The 20517-nt window shown below is 50.5% G+C and overlaps 6 protein-coding genes across 6 annotated transcripts; 3 read left to right on the plus strand and 3 right to left on the minus strand.

Moving 5' to 3' along the window:
• Positions 1-3424: 3424 nt before the first annotated feature.
• Positions 3425-9762, minus strand: STEHIDRAFT_125834 (IkappaB kinase complex IKAP component). The gene is made up of 21 exons (XM_007310269.1): positions 9506-9762; positions 9259-9432; positions 8903-8984; positions 8744-8824; positions 7922-8620; positions 7827-7857; positions 7593-7732; positions 6799-7521; positions 6191-6716; positions 5929-6087; positions 5645-5811; positions 5424-5557; positions 5229-5352; positions 5062-5156; positions 4935-4998; positions 4729-4866; positions 4537-4661; positions 4311-4473; positions 4132-4255; positions 3954-4081; positions 3425-3874 (listed from the first exon to the last, which is right to left on the minus strand). The coding sequence occupies exons 1-21, from the start codon at positions 9689-9691 to the stop codon at positions 3546-3548; spliced, it is 4392 nt and encodes a 1463-aa protein (XP_007310331.1). The 5' UTR covers positions 9692-9762; the 3' UTR covers positions 3425-3545.
• Positions 9763-10053: 291 nt separating this feature from the next.
• STEHIDRAFT_172548 (uncharacterized protein) lies at positions 10054-11457 on the plus strand (the record flags this gene model as incomplete). Its single annotated transcript, XM_007310270.1, has 4 exons — positions 10054-10224; positions 10321-10453; positions 10524-10657; positions 10736-11457. 4 exons carry the CDS (start codon positions 10054-10056, stop codon positions 11381-11383), a joined length of 1086 nt encoding a protein of 361 aa, XP_007310332.1. The 3' UTR covers positions 11384-11457.
• A 554-nt stretch (positions 11458-12011) lies between these two features.
• STEHIDRAFT_172549 (uncharacterized protein) lies at positions 12012-13598 on the minus strand (the record flags this gene model as incomplete). The annotated part of the gene is made up of 6 exons (XM_007310271.1): positions 13313-13598; positions 13093-13247; positions 12572-13027; positions 12386-12514; positions 12250-12327; positions 12012-12181 (listed from the first exon to the last, which is right to left on the minus strand). Exons 1-6 carry the CDS (start codon positions 13408-13410, stop codon positions 12012-12014), a joined length of 1086 nt encoding a protein of 361 aa, XP_007310333.1. The 5' UTR covers positions 13411-13598.
• Positions 13599-13837: 239 nt separating this feature from the next.
• STEHIDRAFT_162643 (uncharacterized protein) lies at positions 13838-15656 on the minus strand (the record flags this gene model as incomplete). The annotated part of the gene is made up of 11 exons (XM_007310272.1): positions 13838-13920; positions 13987-14024; positions 14080-14094; positions 14154-14232; positions 14283-14353; positions 14406-14443; positions 14498-14761; positions 14821-14967; positions 15029-15173; positions 15237-15376; positions 15438-15656. The coding sequence occupies 11 exons, from the start codon at positions 15654-15656 to the stop codon at positions 13838-13840; spliced, it is 1239 nt and encodes a 412-aa protein (XP_007310334.1).
• A 1293-nt stretch (positions 15657-16949) lies between these two features.
• STEHIDRAFT_27288 (uncharacterized protein) lies at positions 16950-18979 on the plus strand (the record flags this gene model as incomplete). The annotated part of the gene is made up of 12 exons (XM_007309916.1): positions 16950-17003; positions 17089-17190; positions 17262-17340; positions 17540-17633; positions 17907-17923; positions 17988-18074; positions 18132-18196; positions 18302-18463; positions 18551-18645; positions 18722-18732; positions 18816-18874; positions 18932-18979. Coding segments are annotated over 12 exons (873 nt in total), but the record flags the coding sequence as incomplete, so codon positions are not given.
• Positions 18980-19144: 165 nt separating this feature from the next.
• STEHIDRAFT_125835 (uncharacterized protein) lies at positions 19145-20481 on the plus strand. Its single transcript, XM_007310273.1, has 3 exons — positions 19145-19864; positions 20010-20034; positions 20169-20481. Exons 1-3 carry the CDS (start codon positions 19676-19678, stop codon positions 20243-20245), a joined length of 291 nt encoding a protein of 96 aa, XP_007310335.1. The 5' UTR covers positions 19145-19675; the 3' UTR covers positions 20246-20481.
• The last annotated feature ends 36 nt before the right edge of the window (positions 20482-20517 follow it).

Consider the following 20517-nt stretch of genomic DNA (forward strand, 5'->3'; position numbering starts at 1 on the left):
CTCCGGAGTTCGAAAGTGTTTGACATGACGTTAAGCACCATGGAAAATTTGAGAAATTGAGAAAAGTTTGTGAAGTAGTAAACGAATGACCTGAAATCTCACAACCTCAGGCCAACCAAATGGATTATCGAAGCAATAAATAATGGTCAGCTCCTATGGCAAGGTTTAAGTGATCGTACTTCATACCATCATGTCGACGCAGTACCACGTTGACGAGCTTGCTCTGGGGCAATCGAGTAGAGTTGATTTTATATCATCCCCTGCACTCTCCTTAAAGGCTCATCGAATATGACGCAGCAGAATGAAACAATTTGCACTCGAAATTATCTCAGTACCATACATTGAGAGCGGCTCACACGCGTCAGCGAATGAGTACATGTAAGAATGTGACTTCGAAAGTGGTTCACGGTCAAGGGCCACCCAGAGGGCCTCTTGCGGGGATGCGATTGAAAAGCTATGCAGTCTTCACGTTGGTTTCCTGCATTTATTATACATTATTTAAGATCGAATAAGAAGATAAAAAGAGTAAAATAGTCCGTTGTAGGCCTACACCGCCGACCGTATCTGATAAGGAAAAAACATTTGCGGCCTGATCCGGGTTGAGGGTTGAATCGACCTCAATCTGACCTCATTTTGACCATCAGGCGAGTATCAGTCTCGAATGAGAGTCGCCCAATATGCGGGCTGATCTTAATACGACCTTATTTTGGCTGATCTCGAACCGAGCTCAGGTCCGGTGGGCGGTGTACTGGCAGCCACAGAGAATCAAGGAAGAAGAGGAATTTGAGTTCATCTCGATATGCACGATCGAAAATAATAATAAAAAACGCAAAAATCAAGTAACGGTAAACGGACGGTTATCTCTTCTTCCGGGCTTCGTTTGACTTGTTAGCGTTGAGTCTAGAAGAACGTCGAAGAGCGGGAGCTTCAACATTCGGAGTTGTGGCGATCGTCCTTGACTGCCGTGTCTTTCTCTGTGTCGCAGAGGGGCTTGCTTCAGTCGACGAAAGAGTAGGTGGAATGACTGTTCGTATTAGAGGTCAAGCCAATAAGCACGCAAATATGTGGCAAGAATCTTGACAGACGTCACGTACCCTTTCGACGCTTCGCATGAGGCTTCTTCGTCTCCACAACGGCTGCCTCCTGCGCAGGCGCGGCATCATCGATCTCAACGTCGATTGCCTTCCTCTTGCCTCTACGGATAGCGTCTGACGCGGAAGTAATTGTTTCCTTTGTCGCCAAAGCAGGTGTATCGACATCATCGAGTGGAGAAGGGGGAGCGATATTAGGTAGAGCCCGCTCACGCTGTAAGGCTCGGCCTGGTGCGGGCACGCGAAGATTAGCCCGACGAGAAACACAGGTGTCCAGCGCAGATGTGCGAGTGACGCTCGACGAAGGGCGACCATGGTTGTCCTCGTGCGTAGGGGAAGCGAGGGGGATATATTGAGCTGCTTCGCGTTGTAACGGTCGTGCTCGAGTCCGTCCAACGCGAGGAGCACTAAGAGTGAGGCCGCGGTCTACACTTGTACTAGTCCTCGTCGTCGTAGCTCGACGGAAAGTACTGTTGGTAGGAAGCCGCGAAGAGGAGGGTGACTGGACTGGTGTCGAGCGTGGGTCGTCAGGGTGTTTGGTGCACTGAGAGCTTTTCAGTAAGGGGGCTCCAGAAGTTACGAGTATACCAGCAAGTGTGTCGGGCTCGACAAGAGGGGTGTCTGGTACGGTCGAAGGTCGCGGTAGTGTAGGGTTCGCCGCAGGAGCACTGGTGGAGTCAGGAGTTCCAGACGGATACGGGGTCTGGGGGTGAATACCAGGGGCGGCACGCGCAGCCTGCGAGATAACTTCATACTGGGCCTCCCAGACATGCTTCCAAAAACGTCGAAGGGCATTGTCTAAATCCTTGTCAGAGACACGGGGATGAAGTAACCGTCCTCGAGTTCGGTCTGCATCTCGGGTAAGATCTAGTAGGAAGACACTCTTCCATGGTGGAGTACGCGGCCTCTCTTCGGGTCTCATACCTGCGTGCTTGCTGCCATTGGGATCTTCGTCCGTCCGTTTTTGCTCTGACAATCTGGCACCATCGAAGTCGATCGAGTACCTGACCCGGCGTCTTTCGAGGTCCGCAGCGTAATCAAACTCGATCTCTTGATCGTCTCGAAGACGCGCATGCTGGAAATCGATGATGTGAACGCCAAGGTCCGCGTCGATGAGGATGCTGTCGAGGGTGGTTTCCTTGTGGTTGTGAATGATACCTAAGGAATGCATAGTCTCAAAGATGTCCACGATAAGTAATTTCACTTCTCTCAGCATGTCTTTCTGCACTGGGATCCAGAACGCAGGATGAGGGAGGTCGATCTCAAAATAAGCCATCCCTGATGAAGGGCATGAAACAGTCCTGACTGATGGCGTCCTTACGTGTGTCTTCAGGCTCTCGTAGGCGGAAGACGCATATATGCGTTTCTACTCGGCGGAAAGGATCATCAACTTAAGCAACAGTAATGCAACAGAAATATATATCTGACCTCATGCTTGAACATACGCCGGTAGCCAGTCTTGTCTTCTGGATCAAATGGATAACTGTAAGGAGATAAGTCAACATGGGCGTTCTACAGGCGATAGATCCAGAAGAGCGCAAAAAGCCCACATTTTTCGCATAACATATTTTTTCCTGTGTGCATTGTAGCAAGTAGTCCAAGGCGGGGGGCCAACATCGGAGGACTTTGCCCAAGGAGTCTCCACTACCTTGACAGAAGGATGCTTGGATTCTGACCGTAGTTGCGCGATGGCGCGCGACTGCCGCTTTTCGAAGAGGTCAGGGTCGTTGATTGGTCCTTGCATAAGGTCCTGATGAGTGGGAGTAATGACGTTGCAGAGATTTAGGGGCGATGCCCGAGAGGAGGAGGAATCAGTCGTCCAGACAGCTTGGGGGAGAGAACAGAGAGTGGGCGAGATCAGTGGTGTCCCACTGCTTTCTCGGGTCGGGCTACTTATAGGCGGGCTCGGGTCAAAGCATCCATTGTTTTTGCGGGAACGTGTGGCCGCACATGATCCGTGTTTCACGCCTAGCTCCATCGATATCGCGAGAAGAGCGTAGCAGGACACAAGGGAACAGAAAGAGTTAAACACAAAGGGACGCCCGAGTCAGGTTGATTTTCTGGGTGGCGTCGGAGATGGCCGCGACGATGGCTGTGCTATTAGGTGCATACGCCACCTACCTATGACCTTTGCTTTGACCGACGGGCCTGCACCTTGTTCCGATTTCGTCGAAGCTCAAAAGGCAAGAGTTCAGAGCTGAATTTCATTCTCATAATTTCTTTGAGGTCAGGGTACCCAGAGGTCAAGGGACCGAAACAGCGCTGGGGCCACGTCAAGAAACTATCGGCACTAGTACACCGGAGGAGAAACACGTTTGTATAGCTACATTATATCGACTGTGAAACCTCTCAGACATAGAGCTACAGATGATATCACTTATTATCATCATGAACGAAATACCCATCACGCACCTGCCATGACCTTCCCTGAAAAACAAACAAAAGTAACCCGATCTAATGATCCGCTCCCCTAAACCCCACCTCGACCAACTTAACCTTCCACTCCTCCCCAACCTTGACTTCCGGCCGAACGACATCCCTGATGGCTTTTTCCTTATCTTTCTCCCTCTCTTCCATCCTCTTCGCCCAACTGTCTACAGGCTCCTCGCCACTTCCTTCCATGCCCCCCTCGGCAGCGGTAGACTGAGGCTTCGTCCATATCTCGTCGATCGCACCTCGAAGTTCAGTTTCGAAGGCAGAGAGTTCGGATTGAAGGGAACGGGATTCGGCACGGTGCTCTGGTGTCAATTGGAGCAGATGTGGAATGAGGTTGCTGGCATCATCTTGATACGACCATGGAGGGTAAGCGATCATATTCTGGAATAAACGGATGTAACAGGCCATTTGGGCACGAAGACGTACCTTGGACTATTCCAAACTTTGTGACCAGCTTCGTGATCGACTTGAGCAGGTATTCCTCTTCGTCTACCGTCCCCTTCCGCCCAGACCCGACCTTGCGCTCCATTTTCCTCTTCGAGCGTGAGCTCCGCCTATGACGGGAATTAGTACGAGAATCAACAGTAAAAGAAGGAGGGCATACTTGGACGTGGTTTTGGATACATTTGAAGGTGCAGCCGTATATCGCGTGAATGCAGTAAACTGCGACACGTCCGTCATCACATCCACATTATGCAGCTCTGTGTCCTCATTGCCGTAGTACGCGTCTGTGAAGCCAGGTCAGCAGACATCGAGCCCGAATTAGGTGTAAAGGCAGCTTACCCGGCTCTTCGACCTTCCTGACCCTCAGCTCCCTAACTCTCACGACCTGCTTTCTCAGTTGTTCCCTCATCTCCCCAATCTCTTCCGAGATCTGTGCGCGAGACTCAAGTGTACCTGGATGAATAATCTCTTCCAAAAGCTCTGGTCTCGAATGCCGGGTTGCCTGCGCCAAAGAGGTGAGTTGCCGCTTTTGAGGGAAATCAGGACAATGGAAGAAAATACGCACCACTCGACGAGCCTCAGAAAACTCGTTACCCTGTACAAGAGCGATAACGGCTTCGCGAACGTCGTTCGCGTAGTCGAGGAGCGCAAGGCTAGCTTCGGCGTATCGTTTCTTGGACGTTAAGTCCTCTATATCATCAAACACACAATGTGAGAACTTGCAGTTGTTTAGAAAACAGAGTGTGGTAAGTCGTACCGGCAATCCGATAGGCCATCGCCTCGATATCCTCTTGTGGCGTATTTTCTCGTTCTGCGAGGTCCATGAGCTCACGCCACTGTAGAGCTTTCTCGTAGGCGATCATGGCTTTTGCGGACTCTGTTGCCTCTACGAAGACTAGAGAATATGATCGACCCATCGTTGGTGTTGTCTTCAAAGTGAGTGTTAGGTGGAATGGAACATACTGATGGCCGCTTGTTTGAACTCTCGACGCTCGAAAAGATACTCGCCATACATGGTCAAGACAGTCTGCGGCAAGTACGTCAATTATGCAATCTGGGATTCAGGGAAAGTTTGTGAGCGTAAACATACCGGGTACTCCTCCGTCCCATTCCAAAGCTCGAGGCCCAACTCGTACAATCGATGTTTCTCCAGGTACTCCATCGCCTCATCAAAATGTTCCGATCCTTTCGTCATGTCATGTACATCAGCACCGCAATTTATCGACCGTGGAGTGCATTGGGGTGGAGTATGCTGACCTGCAAGCTTCAAGTTCCTCAGCGCACCCTCGTATCTCTTGAGATGATCGTCGATCCTGAACCTCTGGTAGTACTTCTCCAACGCTCGAAGTTCACGGAGGAATGGGAGGTATTCTCGTGGATCCTAGAAAACATGACCACCAGTTTATTAATGGCTGTTCGGTCGAGACTATGCGTCAGGAGAGGATGAACCACCTTTTGTGCATGCTGGGCTATCATCAACACGAGCTCGAAGTCATACATTCCCAGCGCTATATCAAAAAGCGTATTCGCATCCACCAGGAAGATGATATACTTCACTGCCTCTTCAACCAGGGTCGGATCTTCAACTGGTACCGACAAAAAGTCACATGAGCTCGTTGAGACGTAAATGACCGAGAGAGAAATAAGGGAGATGGTAAGGAAGAGAAACATACCCTTCAACCTCAACAAAACGCCTAACCCCGCCTCATGAGCTGGGGGTCTCCTCACGACATACGCCGTCAATATCGAGTTCACATATTTCTTGAGATCACGTCGCTCGAGCTCAATGCGGATAGCGTCGCAGAGGGAGGCGATGATCTCAGGTGGTTGTGTACCGCTCCTAGATGCAGTCCCAAGATGGGCATGTCATACGAGTTACAATGATGAAGAAGACAGTTAAGTCGGGCGATGGCTAGGAGAGTTGGAGAAACGAGGAAAGTAAAGGTGGAATACGCACCCCAAACTCGTTAGGAACAAGTTCACATAATCCACCTCGTCCACCTGATCTAAGAAACTTCCCAGCCTCTCTCTGAACTTCTCCGGATCGTGATCAACCAGCACATTCAGATCTACTCTGTGTTTGCGACACGCGAGGAACGCTTTCCTGTAATTTCCACTGTACCAACGTCAGTCTTTCCATTTGCCGTATGTCGGTCTCGACGGAATGCATGAGGGATGCAGAATAGAGGGGATAAAGCGAAAAAGTTCAAAGGACATACGCATCCACATCATCCCTAACAACCCTCATGACCATCGCCCTCGGATTAATCGTCTCCAGATTCCCCCTCGGCATCTGCAGCACGAGGCTCATCGTGCTGGGCACGGCCACTACGATCCTCGATCCCCTTTCTACTCTTCTCTTTTCCGTCCCTGCTACTTCTTTTCCAGTTCCTCCTGTCCCTCCTCCTGCACTGGATCCTGCGCCTGCGAGCAAACCAGCCTCTGTGGCAGAAGCACCATTCAATGAAGAGATAGGAACGTACCACGACTCGTGCGAAGTCGTGGTATAGATCACCAAGCCAGATACGATAGTGAATGAGTTCGCATTTTGGGATAAGATGCGATTTGAGTCCTTCGTTGAGTTTACCGCACAGATCAGCGTGCCAGAGCGGGAAAGGCCGATGTAGACTGTTGTCGCTGGAGTCGAAGATGAGGAAGTAGTGGAAGTGGTGCGTTCGACTTGGTCGCATTGTGTGCCTAGGTCTGCGACGAGGTTGAGTGCGAGGGCGTTTGGTTCGCTCGTTACTATAATCAGTGAATGAAGAGGTAAAAATTGTCGAAGTCGATTATGTTAGGCATGTATCCGTCTCGAATGAAGAGAACTCACGATCGAATACCGCTCCTTTCTTGTCATGCACTGCAAGCGCCCCATCAGCACCCTCTGCTACTTGAACAAACCTCCACCCAGGACCATCCAACGACAACTTCTTTTCCTCTATCTCATCCACCTTCACTTCCTCATCATTCCCACCAGCATTGAAATCCACCTTCAAGATCTTCACTACGTCCTTCCCAGCAGCCATATCACATCCTAGTACCCCGACTCTCCATCCCGTCCCATCCTGATGCCTCACAACGACAGCCTCCCGCCATCCAACGTTTTCTCCACCTTCCTCTCCCGCCGACCCCCTCCAGACCAACACCGGCCTAGCAACCTTTCCCCTTCCAGGCCCCACCCTCGTCCCCAACTCCGACATCTCGATCTCCCCACCACCCCAGAGCACAGCTAAGACCTCGCTCGTCCGCTCGCCCATTGCAACCCCTGCGTTCGTTGCTGTAACTGCTCCCGAAAACTCCTTCGACCCGGGGACGAGACATATATGCGCCGGCGTCCTCCTCCTCTCCATCCTAGTCTTGGACGCTAGCGATGACGATGGCCGTGCAGACAAATCGAACGTAAATCCAGCCATGGGCGGCGGGACGTTCATACTCCTAAACGGCGTCAACAATATATTGGTGCCGTCGATGACTGCGACGGTGCCTGTGTCGTGCGGGGGTGCGAGGGGTGAGGCGCATGTTGTGAGGGTGTATGAGTGATATATTATTTGGTCTGTTGGGAGACATTGGAAGTAGTGAGTGAGTTTCGTGGACATGTAAGTGGGGTAGAGGGGTGAGACGTACCGGCAGTAGTCAATATAAGTTCGAGTGGTCGTTCGGGATGCCATCGCACCGAAGTGAAACGACCTTTTCGAGATGTAGGCGATGTTGCAGAGTCGGCGGATGGTGGCGGTGGCGGAGCGGCAATCTCGTGTTTGAGGTACCTGTACATGATGATGTACGCACACATGCATAATGAGTACGGATATCAGGTGGTGGAACAGATGTTTGGTTGAGCCGGGGCAGAGTGAGACATACCAATGATAATTCCCAATCGTCCACAACTGGACTAACAACCCGTTCGCATCAGCACATAATTTCCTCTCTCACTTCAAAGTAGAGAGAGCACTCACAAACATCGCCCTCGCCACCCTCCACCCAAATCCCCAAGACACCCCCATCCCCACTCCAACTCACCTCCCTTACTCTATACCCCCACCTCATCCCCTTCCCACCATTCACATTGACATTCAACCCCTTCACGCCCTCCGCACCCCCCAAGCGCTCCCACTCCCTAATCCCAAACTCGCCATGCCTGAGCCCATTTCTCTCCAAAAACACAACATCATGCCTCCCCTCCCTTCCACTCGCCAATCCCTCCACTTTCGACTCCTCACCACCCTGACCCGCATGCTGCGGCGCGAACCTCTGCGTGCTCACGATCAGCCCACCCGCGCCCGCAGGTCTCCACGCCACATTGTGTTCCATCCCCGCTACGGGCTCTGACGTACTCTGGAGGACGCCGTCGCGGTTGTAGACCCGTAGGACTCGTCTCCTGAGCCTGTTTTCGGGGGATGATGTGGGAGGGGGAGCGGGGGTGAGCGACGAGACGACGAAGTAGGCTCCGTCGGCGCGCCAGGATATATGTGGGAGGTTGTCGTCGTCTGGGGAAGAACCGATTCCCGGGAGGGAGTGGGTTTGTGTTTGTGTTTGTGTTTGATTTGGGGCTGAGGTGGAGTTGGAGAGAGGGGAGGAGGATTGAGCGGCTGCTTTTCCGAGCGAGCCGTGGAATTGGGTTTGTTTGGAGCCCCAGCCGAGGTTTATGGGCGTGTCTGATGAAGAGAAAATGTGTTAGAACGACAAATGTAGAAGTGAAGGAGTGAGCAGGATCGTGAGGAGGGCTTTGAAGGACGGATGGAATGTGGAGACGAGAAAAGAAGACGGAGAAGACGTACCTTCGCCGAAGTCGGAGGTGTGAAGCGGAGATTCATGCAGAGGGTCGAACGTCGATGTCATAAGTACGAGCTTGTTCTCCCCTGTTCAACCGTCAGGTCATGCCAAAGTTAGCAAGGGCCATAGAAGATTGTTATCCAGCAAATTGCACGCAGACCTACCGGTGACGAGGGTGAGTAGAGACGAATCAGGACTCCATTCTGCAGAGAGGATGCCGTCTTCAACGGAGCCAACCACCTCAAACTGCATGATAGAGTAAGGAATTCAGAATGTTAGCTTGTTCTAAGAGCTGTCGGACATGAAGATGTGGCAGGTTTGCAGGTGAGTCAGTGACGGGCAAATGTTGTATCACCGACTCCGGAGAACATGCTTGGGTTCGGTAAAGACTTGTGTGGCGTCGTAAGGGCCACACCATTCTTTTAGGTGCATTCGATCGTTTTTTGGTGCCCACATCACTCGTAACATCGCAGAGAACGAAAACCAATTCAGAATCTGATGTTTAGATTCCCGAACGCACCTCCGGAGTTGGATCATCCATCGGCAATGTCGCAATATCTCCTCCTCTCGAGACCAGCACGAGCTGTCTCTCATCCAACAGTGGAAATATTGAGACCACCTGCGGCGTAGCATCCGGGACGGAGTGATTCTTTGGAGTTGTCAAAGACGATACAAGTGTCGCAGGAGACGAGGTCTGCGTATTCATAGAACGAGGATATCGAAAATATTTGAGTGTTTCGCAAGTCGAGGGTGGAGAATGAACGCACTTGATCGTCCAGGCCTATAGCGTCGATCTTCCAAACATCGACTACTACATTCGCATCTCCATTGATCCTTTCAGATGTCATCCATAGCGTTCCATTGTCGGTGTCGAGGACTGTAGAGGTGATGCTGCCAGAGTTGAGGTCGCCGAACGTGCGTACACTCGTTTCAGCGAGCGCGAGATTGCGCATGGTGCCACAGACAGTATACCACTAGCACAGAGGCCGGCAAGTATATCTCTCTAAGAAACAAGGCAGAGGATGTTCTGAAAGCAAGTAAACAGAAGACACAAGATTTTGTGGCCCTCAAAGTGGAGGACGAATGAAGCTTGGAGGATTTCTGAGATCTAATCTAATCTAAGTCTACATCCCACGTGGTTATTATCTGTACGCTTCCTTTTCCGATCTAGAATTTGTCGATCTCTTTTTCAACTCTTCTTCCGTCCGCCTTCGCCACAAACTTGTCGGTTTTCAGAGCTGTTGTTTCTTTTAGCACTCTAAAGCGTACCTTGAATAGCTAAGGTGCCTTTTGTCTCTTTATCTGCTGCCCCAGTATGAACGGCGAACCATCCACATCCTCCAAACGTTCTCGTCCAAATGACAATAAAAAGGACGGCAAACGTCCTTACAGACACCACAACCAACAACCGAAAGATGACGCTGGAGCTACTGGGATATCTAAGCTCAAAGCTTCACTGCGCCAGACGCGGAGATTGCTCGCCAAGGTACGTCCCTATAGGCTATACTTCTCGATGTAACTACCAATGCTGACATTTGTCACATTTGTGTTATCATACATTGTTCTGTGTTGCACCTATCAGGATACCCTCGCACCTAACGTCCGTGTGCAAACCGAGCGTCGGCTCAAGTCCCTGGAGGGTGACCTCGCACGCGCAGAGCTAGCGTCAAAAGAGAGGACTATGGCGGTCAAGTATCATCGCGTCAAGTTCTTCGGTGCGTCTCTTTCTTTTGACCGTACCCCATCGCGGTGTCTGACTCTCTTTGTGTGCGAATTTCTCGTCAGACCGTCAAAAACTAACCCGCAAGATTCGGCAAATCAAAAAACAACTGTCCGATCCCTCGCTCACCTCCAAAAAAGAACGCAAGAACCTCGAGGAGACTCTATTCTCGTTACGCGTAGACCTAAACTATGTCCTCGTACGTCCCTTCCTATCCAACAACTCCAATCGTTGACTTGGGCGACGTTTGCTGATATTCAAATCGTCAATGGCATAGCACTACCCAAAACTCGAAAAATACATCTCGCTCTTCCCACCAGAGGCTCGATCCTCCTCCGACCCATCTTCGTCGTCGACCACTCCTCTACCAATTCCGCCTCCGGAAGATCTCTCAAACGCGAGCGAAACGGACAAGAAGAGGGAGGAGTTGAGAGAGGAGATTCGGCGAATGATGCATGAGGGGGGTGATGGGGTTAGTTTGATGCCGGAGGAGGAGAGGGAAGGTGGTGCGAAAGGTGGGAAGAAGGAGGCGAATGGGAAGAAGGACGGGAAGAGCAAGGTGGATGGGAAGAAGAAGCTGGAGGATGAGAGCGAGGGAAGCGAGGAGGAGAGCGAGGAGGACGACGATGAAGACGTCGAGATGGACGAACCGGATGTGAGCGAAGGTGAAGGTGATAGTGAGGAGGAGGATATCCGACCAAAGAAGAAATCCAAATCGGATCATCCAAAATCGACGAAACCTCCACCTCAGTCCACCACGTCCTCGTCGGAAAAGAAGAACAATCCAGCGTCGAAAGTATCCAAGGACAAGCCGAAACACGAGTCAAAGTCAAAATCGAAGGCAGACTCCAAACCGTCGAAGGCGAAGGCCGTATCAAAACCTGTGGAGGAGAAGGACGATTTCTTCATGGATGATTCTGAATAAGCTCCTACTTTGATCTGACTGTCTCCCGTACTGCGAAGGGCATATCGTTCCATGTTGACCAACCAGTAATATAATGTACTACATCGAGAAAGTGTTGTTGGGTACGATGTTGGGGCTGTCATTGGCGTGGTCAGGCGCCAACCTCTCGGTTCTAGGTTACGCCACCGTGGCACAAACACTGAACACCATCCTCACCTCAGCCTTGCTCCGTGCTACCCCACCTTGGCTTCATCGGTTCTGTCGACGAAGATATACACGGGTTTAATCCACTACGTCTCTTGACTTTCACTAGAAGTATACTTCCAGACATAAAGGGGCAAGTAGATAAATAGCACCCCGAGAGGGTGGGGGAAACCGCATGAGGGAGTCATATATAGCGCTCAGAAAATCGGACTGCAAGCACGTCATTAGAAGACACCAGAAAGACGAGGAACAAATACAGTATCGGGAAGGTCGCGACATAACTAGCCACTGAGTAAGGGCCTTTCCGCCCAGCACAATCATAACAGAAACCGTCCGTACAAACTTTGCTTCATAGACAAGGAATAATCCAAACCAGATCTGGGACATCAGGTGGTGAGTGTCATTATGCCGGTGAAAAAACGGGCTGCAATGTGCATACCTGGTCCTAATCATGACCTCGCCCTCCTTGAAGGTAGAAGGAGACGAGTAGGGCGAGGGCCACTCCAAGAATGAAGGTGATTGCACTTGTCACCGCAGGCGTGGGATACGGTATAACAAGCAGTGCTTCCACTGGACGTGTTCCTGCCGGGGCCTGAGGAGGAGATATCGTACGAGCTAGACACGATTCATGTGACGGAGTAAGCTCGACTGTGAGATGGACTATGAGTGCATGATAGACTGACCAGAGACGACTGAAGAGTTATGGTCGGGTTCGTTTGAGATTTCTGGATGAGGCTCCGAAGGCAATGTCGAAGAAGGCGCTGCAAAGACAACAAATTCTCAGCAAGGCCAGGAGAAGAGACGAGATCATTCGCTGACATTCCGCGGCCGATTCCATATGAGCTAGTTCCGCGTCGTCATCGACCATAGATATCGATTCAGCATAACTAAGCGTAGGGTTGACAGTAGACGAAGACGAGAAGTCATCGGAAACTTCAACTACTCTAGCTGACGACGTGGAATTCAGAGAAGTCGAGTGATCTGAATATGGTGACGCAGACCTACAAAAATTCAGAGCGGCTAGTGCCTCAGTATCGATCTCGATGGGTGGATATCCCATGAATTCAGCGACCTCGCGAGTGTCTGGATTGAACCCGAGGCGTTGGTGTACTTCACGGATGAGATCATAATGGTACTGCTTCCACTTGGCGGAATATTGGCAGTAGGCCTTCAGTGTAAGATCCTGGAGTGTGGAGCCAAATTGAGCGAAGTGCATGTCCACTTCTTCATCGCTCAAGCGCTGATCGCCTTCGGGATCCCATGCCCAGAACATCCCGGGAAAGCAGAGCTGATGTTTTGCTGGGGAAACGACGAGATCTTGTAAGAAGATGTACACTGGGCTGTCATTGAACGGCGGAACGTCAGCCATAAACGTGTTTTGAAGGCAGTAGGCAAAGTCCTGATCCCATGGCGCGACTGGGAGGTATGGCCGGCAGTCAAGAGTGAAATAACATTCGCGCACTGATTATTTTAACACGTCAGTTTTCAAAAAATCATCAGTGTGTGGATCAAGTCTGAATACCCACGGAGTTCAAACTCCGCCAAGGACTTGAAAGGGGAGTGTGCTGCTAACAAATGATGGGCCTGCGCCCACCAGATCTCGAGAAAGCTCGGGTTTAAATGAATACACTCAGACCGGAATGGCCAGTGAAAATTCCAGAGTTCTGGGTCCAATCGCCACCTAGTCGTAAAGTGTAGAGGTAGCGATGAGGCACATCTCGCCTCATCAAAACGGAAGGGACGAACCTCGTACAACACGTACCATCGTTCAATACTAATCGTTGCAAAGGCGCGCAGGTGTTTGTTTGAACCCATTGGACTGTTGAATCAGCTATTGTGGACATTGGGAGATGGCCCACAGACACAACCCTCGGGAAGCTTTCCGACGATGCCGCAACTTGAAGATCGCCTACAAAGGGCTGTAGGGCGTAGGAAACTCCGACTCTTGCCCCTTGACCCAAGACTGAGATCGAAGGACGGAAATATTCACGGTTAACTTCGTAATGGGTGTGGGAAATGATTGCATAAAGCCTATGCAGAAGGAAACGCTTAGTGCTCTCCAAAGACCTATCACCTATTCTTACCCGTGTATAGACGTCCTCGAGGACAGCCCATAACGATATTGAATCGGAGGAAAGGGCGTCGATATCGTCGTTGACTCTCACATTGACCCATTCCGACTCGAATAGAACACGTCTTGGATTCAATATATCTCGCCTTTGTCGTGTGACACTATTGTCTTGAATCACGAGGCCAGTCTCATATCTCATATCATAACCAGATGTCGAGGTTGAGAGAATTTCCGTGATGCGGAGTGAGTGAGTCCTGGAACAGACTTGGGGCTTGCCAGAAAGCTGAACAGACAAAGGAAAAGGTGTGAGCTGGGCCATTCTGCCGAGTGCCGACCGCGAAACACGCACGCAGTCCGAAGACAAAGTTGCATTTAGGTATCGCTCTGCTAACTAGTGAAGAAGACGTCAGTCCTCACATCACGTAAATTCCTCGGAACGTACCAGCAGATCAAGTCGCTGGAAAGGCATGAATAGTCTAGTCAAACGCGCTTAGATGAAAAGGAGTACTAACAAACTGCGACTCGAACAGGAACTGCTCCATTGCCGACGAATTCCTGAGGATTGCACGGTGCTCATCCAGCGTATGCGTTGTATCTATGTTGTTTCAGATAATGATTGATCTAAGCTGGGCGACAATGGCGTACCTCCATGAAGAATGATAGCAGGGAACTCCGCGGAACGTGATATACCAAATACCTGAGGAAGGTTTGGATGGCTACGCAAGTGAGCGATGGCAGATTGCGTCTGAAAAGCATAGTATAACATACCTAAGCTCCGCGTACCGTGCGAGGTCTTCGAGCAGTTTCTGCCGCTGTAGTCAATACGCCGTCAACGAATGAGAAATTGCGTAAACACGTACGGCTCTATGCTCCGTTTTGTAAACCCGTACCGTCTTTCTTTCACAGTTCCCCATGACACTAGCAATATACTCGGTGTACACCGTAGAATGAGATGTGCGAAAGCTGCGCTTCAAAGGTTCCCCATAGCGGAGGATTTTGCGTTGACGTTTCGAGAGCTTCCCCGACCGATTGATTATAGCATCAACCTCTCGGGAGACAATCGTCACAGTTGATTGTTTCACTTGTCGAAGTAGGTGGACATCTCCTTTCCGTATGAGACGGAACTTTTCGTTCACCATCAAGTGAATTAGTATCGAAGGCAGAAAACAAGACGCTAACTTACCTCTCCGTCATAGATTTGGTTACTCTTCGTGCTCTCGGCGATTTGTGTTGAGACGTCCGCGAATCCTCCTTCAACAGAGACATGCAATGCAGTGACTTGATCGCTGACACGCGACGAGTGGAGACGAGTGCCTAAAGTAGCTGCCAGCTGAAAGAAGTACAACTTCATCATGAAGGACGAGGAGCAAGGTAGGGAATAGATGCCATACCATCAGTTTACTTCGCAAGTCGACAACACGCTGCTTGTACGTCGCAATCTTCTCAGCGATCGAGTTGGACTTTAGATACTGCTTCAGGCGTCCACGATCACTTCCTGTCATGGTTTCCAAGTCGCTGAGAATACCCTCCAGGTCGCTGTACCAAGTAAATAAGCGTGAATAGACGAGAGGATACAGATGTAGAACTAGGACGACTCACTACGTGAAATTGATGCACATCTGCTGAAAATCGAGCACCGAAGCACTTTCAGCCTTCGCTGTGACTGCGTGGACGGCCTGTATGAACTCCACAATTGCTTCTGTGAGCTCCTTCAAATCCCTGCCATTTTTCCCGCATTTCTTTCAGCGCAGCGTTTCGGCATCAGCGGATATTTATAGCACACAGAGCAGAGGCAATTACCTGGACCATTTCTAAGAACTTGACTACGAGGCTCGCCGCAGGACTGATCCATGCAATGGGTGTGATTTGAGCTGCCGTCGAGATGAGATTCGCAGCGTCGATGGCTCGTCCGAGCCAGTCGTCGGCTCTCGATGTTGAAGGAGGAGGGCGAGCGCGATGCTGAGGAGAAGATGATTCGGTGATTCCGATCGCAGGTCTCGGAGGGCCTTGAGCTGTCATGGTGCAGTAGTGGAGGTAACACGAAACTGGTTCTACTATGAGAGATGTAGGGGATGCAAAGAGAGCGGAAGGCTTGGGGGATTGCGCTGGAGTATGCTTTAAAGAGACGCGCCTGGGATCCTTACATCAGGGAGCTGTGCATGAATACGCGCCGAAAACTGACACGGGGTGCACAGGCCAGCTCAGCTATATATGGACCTCCAAAGACGCTGGTAAAGAACGATTGGTCTGAGAAATGTTACTCAGGCCTTTATTGGTGCCACACTATGTGTGGCCCAGCCCAGTCATTTTAATGGACTTTGGCCTGCCGACCAAGCGTGGAACTTTTCACCTTGCTACACCTTACTGCGCCATCTTTTCTGGTCCGCTTCGCCATATGGGTTTCTCGACGTTTCGCGCCACCTTTCAAAACGCTTGACATTGGTATACTGGCGGTGAACAAGTCGTCTGCTGAGCCCACCATATGCAAATCAAGTCTTGTACGGAGGACGTACCTCAGCACTTGAAACCGGTCACTGCTGGCCACATGTCCTCCCATATCAGAAAGCTCCCCACTCTGTCTCGTCTACTATGGATCAAAACTGAATATGGCCGGCGAGCCTGAGGGCGTTGATAGAAGAGGTGGGTCATTGATAAACTTTCCTATTCGATAGAAAGATGCCCAAAAACCTGAAAAATCATCAACATAGGGGCGTTTAGGAAATTCGAGAAGCTCTGGGTAATCTGAGGGCAGCTTTCCGTGAGTTCTGGTGATCACTGGAGGGTCAGCAGCCAGGTCCGGTTGAAGGGTCACTGGTTGCAATGCTTGGCTAGCACAATCTGGGATACTTAATCTTGGACAAAACGATCGCACTTGTAGGAATCAAAAAGAACCCATTCGAAACGATGGTGAGTAGAGGAAAAGGTGAAGTTGAGGAGCGACGCGACAGTGGCGACTCTTGTCTGAAGAGTACTATCAGGCTCACAGTCAACTCACAGTCGACTGAAGAATCGACTCGGAGAGTGTGTGGGGAACGAGCGATGATCCACGGTCCGTGCGGAACGGAACGCGCTCGTTCACGCAATTTCCCGATGAAGACAAGTTCAATGGAGTAAGATGGCGGGAGAACCGCGTCGCAACCTCGACCTTTCAGCTCTGTTCCGCTTCTCCATCTCTTTTGCAACGACCACCACCACATACTCTCGACTTTTTAGTCTGCCTCTGGCATCACTGGCTGCTCACGACATTCTTGACGCTTCTTTACACCACCGGACACAACTGGCTGGTCATTGACCCGCTGCCTCGAGATCCTCATGAGCAACAGCTCCCCGACGGCTTTTCTTCTGTGGTCTATCCTTTCAGCGCTTGTGAGCATCATGGAACGACCCTGAGTCTTTCCAAGACTAACATACTTCAACTGTCTCGTTGTTTCTGCGCATGCATTTCCTTCAGTTCCTCATTTTCTTGGTATACCACATCTGGAGTTACGACAAGTTTCAATGTGTTAGGTGGAATGGAGGGAGGCAACCGGGTGCCTTCAAACGCATCATGACCGTGAGTCACTTCTGTCGGAAATTCTCTAGAGGTGCCATCTCACTTCATCAACTTCTTCGCCTCTCCACCAGTATTCATACCTCATGACTGTGCCATTACTGCTCGTATTTGCCACCGGCTTGACTGTGCTAAAATACCAGGAAGGTCAGTGTGTCTCCCGGGCAGATCTAGCAATTCGATTAATCACACTTGACGACAATTCGTTACCGTGTCTGTTTGCAATATCCAACGCCGTTCCGCAGGCTTTGTGGGAACATCAACGACGGTGGCTACTAGTCAGTTGATTCATTTTCATTCGCATCACCCGTTCTTCTGCTGACACCGAAATGCGTAATGTGTCTCGGCAAAGTCATACCGAAGCCTGTGGATATGTGGCAATCGGGACACCGCTCAATGATTCTCCCGTTGTTCTTCGTGTTCAGTTTTGCTTGGGCGTTAGAACTGTAAGTCCACTTTTCGTCTGGTCAGCATGACTTGCGTGTGGGTCGTTTCAATCTCTTCCACTATCGTTCGGTTGTTGAAGATAGAACCGAACGTAGACGGCGATGTGTTTAGCCATCGTTGTAAGACTCTAAGCTTGAGCGGTGTTGCTCATTAGGTTGTACATCATCCCCATCCACATCCCAACACGCGCATGCCGAGCATCCCGACGGATTGTGAGACCACCTTCTTAATTATGATTATGCGCTAATATGAGTTTGTTTCTGACTGCAAAGCATCACGCACTTCGAGGGTGAGCACAAGAGCGTTATCGTCTCATTGACCGGCTCCTGCGCTGAAAGTCATGTCATCCACAGAGCTTGCCTTCTGGCTATTCTTGCTGGATCAAGGACCGAGTAAACGAGAGTGGTTCACGAGCTGGGAATATAGGATGTGGTACTGCGGTGAGCCCGCCGCTTTCTTCCACCATCAAGTTTAGATGAATTGATCTGCCCGTTCAGGATGCGTCGTTGCCTTCTTGGGCATGCCAATTACAGCACTCGCTGCTCGGCATGATTTGGACAAGGTATGTATAGTCACAGCCTTCACATGACCATGTAAGAGCTGCTGCCGCTCACTCACCCGTTGCGGCCGTGGTATATGTTTGTCCTTTCATCCTCGACGCCCGCAGATCGACGCCTGGATCTTTCTTGTAGGATCATTGGGGTCAACCGTAACAAATGTCACCTTTGTTTATGTGTTGATACGTTTTCCTGCTTTTCTACGTCATGTCAAAGCCGAGGGTGCGCAGCCTGATGTTGTCGTTCGGTTGTCCACGTTCTTTGAATTAAACGTGCGTGTTCTTTCGCTCTCCTCGAAACGTGTGATGCCGGGCACCATACTGATACGGGAAACCTCTCGTACGTCTACGGCTTTGTAGCTCATCCGCGTCATCTTCCGATTCGCTACGGGGCTGTCCTTGTTGATCCTCGCATCAGACGGGATTCGGACGATCCATCCCGTGAACAACAGCTTGTGAGCCTTCTTTCTCCTTTTTTTAAAAAATACGGTCTCATCGTACATTCGCGTATCAACATCATCAACAATTTAGGTTTTGGTCAGGTATGTTGTTTCCAGTGGGGCACTTTGATCTCTGACTGCGTTCTCCCTGCCATCACGAAATGTTGACTAATCACTTTCCATAGATTTCCTGCTCTCCATAGCTGCTGTTGGTCAAATTGTTTCGTCTACGATAACCCTTCTTGTACGTTCTTCGTTCTCTTTCTACAACACGACCGCATCACATGCCCACAAAATACAGATTTTCTTCCCCCGTTCCCTCGCTTCGGAAGCAGGCTATCACGCCAAAGCTCCATCAGCATCCAGCCATATCGGTTCAACCCAGCCGTATACCATTCCCGACGAAGACCATCAAATCGTCTCTTACGCCATCGATGTTCAATCCTTTCCCACCGACGCTTCATCACCAAAATCTCTGGCACCGACGTCCCTCATCCAATCACCCATCTACTCACCCACTCCGACTCCTGTCCCTCCCGGAAGTCAAGCGAGCACACCTGTTGTTTCTACCTCCACACCACCGTTCCATACGTCTACGCCGCTGAGTGGATCACATCATGACCACGATGTACGCCAAGTATCTACGCCTCGCAGTCCACAAAACCAAGACTCGCCGAGTACCAGCATCAACGAACTCTCCGATCATGGACATGTCGCTCGACACCTACATTTAGTCATTGGAGACGCTAGCGACCACCCAGACTATGTTCTAAGAGAGCAGAATGAGGATCATGATCGTGATGTGGACCATGACGAACCGGTACCAGGATATAGTGCTCCGTATCACGAACACGCACAACTTCCAGCTCCCTATCATTTCGCCGGGAATCATTCTCAGGGTAGGAGTGGGAATGCACCAGTGGGTCCGACTTCACCGCATATCTCGAGCGAGGATGGACCCACGCCGAGTCGCACTGGTCCTAATAGTACATTTGGCGCTGGAGGCATGGTGAGGAGGATTTTGAGGGAGCAACGAAGTGCTCCGATGGCTCTTTCGAGTAGGGGCGGTTCACCGAATGTGCTGCAGGGTCCTCGCATCGGAGTTGGTCCTGGGGCTGTGAACCCTCAGAGTCAGAGTGCGAGCGAGCGGGCAATTGGGCTTGCGGTGAGGGGACCGAGACCTGTGGGGGTGAGGCATGGGAGGGGAAGGAGCACGTCGAGTTTGCATCCTTATGTGAGTGTTGTTCTCTTCGCACTCCCTGAACTTGTACACTTGGGTGTGTCGTGCCAGTTCTCAGCGGAGTACCTAGTAATCCAGCGCCTGTGATCTCGTGATGAATAGTTGCTAATTGGTGTTTTGATATCTTTTTGACGTTCAGGTTACCAACTTCCGATCCCCCATCGGTAAGTCGTCGATACCAATCCGTTATACGACCTCACTTTCGATATTCGTCGATATGGCTCTACTCTATCTCTGTCCTCCCCATCCATAAACCACATGACTGCATACTGACGTCGAAGCTCCCTTTTGACCTTAGATCTCGTCGATACTTCACTGGAAGCCACGACTCCGCCATATCATCAATACGTTGAACCGAATCTCGCTCAGCCATGAATCTGGCACTTGAAAGACACGATGCTCGTGATTTTATTGGGCTCTTTCTTTCCATATTCTCGGTGTTGCTCTTTCGTGCTTTCTGTACTACTTCTTTGTACTGTTGATACCATTTCCTGCTCTGTTCTTTTTCCAATCACATACCCACGCCATATATATCCATGGTCTTGTAAAAGTATGAGCTAACATCCTACCCGAATATATTATTCTGCATCGAAGCGATGCTACCCCTTGTATCCCTACTCATGCTGTCGCCACATTCAGCGCCACTC

This window comes from Stereum hirsutum (assembly GCF_000264905.1).
Source record: "Stereum hirsutum FP-91666 SS1 unplaced genomic scaffold STEHIscaffold_19, whole genome shotgun sequence".
NCBI classification, from domain to species: Eukaryota; Fungi; Basidiomycota; class Agaricomycetes; order Russulales; family Stereaceae; genus Stereum; species Stereum hirsutum.

What these genes read in the sequence shown, in the direction of transcription:
- STEHIDRAFT_125834 (XM_007310269.1), bottom strand. Translation starts at nt 9,691, where the DNA reads ATGCGCAATCTCGCGCTCGCTGAAACGAGTGTACGCACGTTCGGCGAC. An exon ending in TGGATGATCCAACTCCGGAG is followed by an intron (nt 8,985 to 9,258) that starts GTGCGTTCGGGA and finishes TCTATCATGCAG; the next exon opens with TTTGAGGTGGTTGGCTCCGT. An exon ending in GTTAGGGATGATGTGGATGC is followed by an intron (nt 6,088 to 6,190) that starts GTATGTCCTTTG and finishes ACGTTGGTACAG; the next exon opens with TGGAAATTACAGGAAAGCGT.
- STEHIDRAFT_125835 (XM_007310273.1), top strand. Translation starts at nt 19,676, where the DNA reads ATGGCTCTTTCGAGTAGGGGCGGTTCACCGAATGTGCTGCAGGGTCCT. An exon ending in CGTCGAGTTTGCATCCTTAT is followed by an intron (nt 19,865 to 20,009) that starts GTGAGTGTTGTT and finishes TTTGACGTTCAG; the next exon opens with GTTACCAACTTCCGATCCCC. An exon ending in CAACTTCCGATCCCCCATCG is followed by an intron (nt 20,035 to 20,168) that starts GTAAGTCGTCGA and finishes TTTTGACCTTAG; the next exon opens with ATCTCGTCGATACTTCACTG.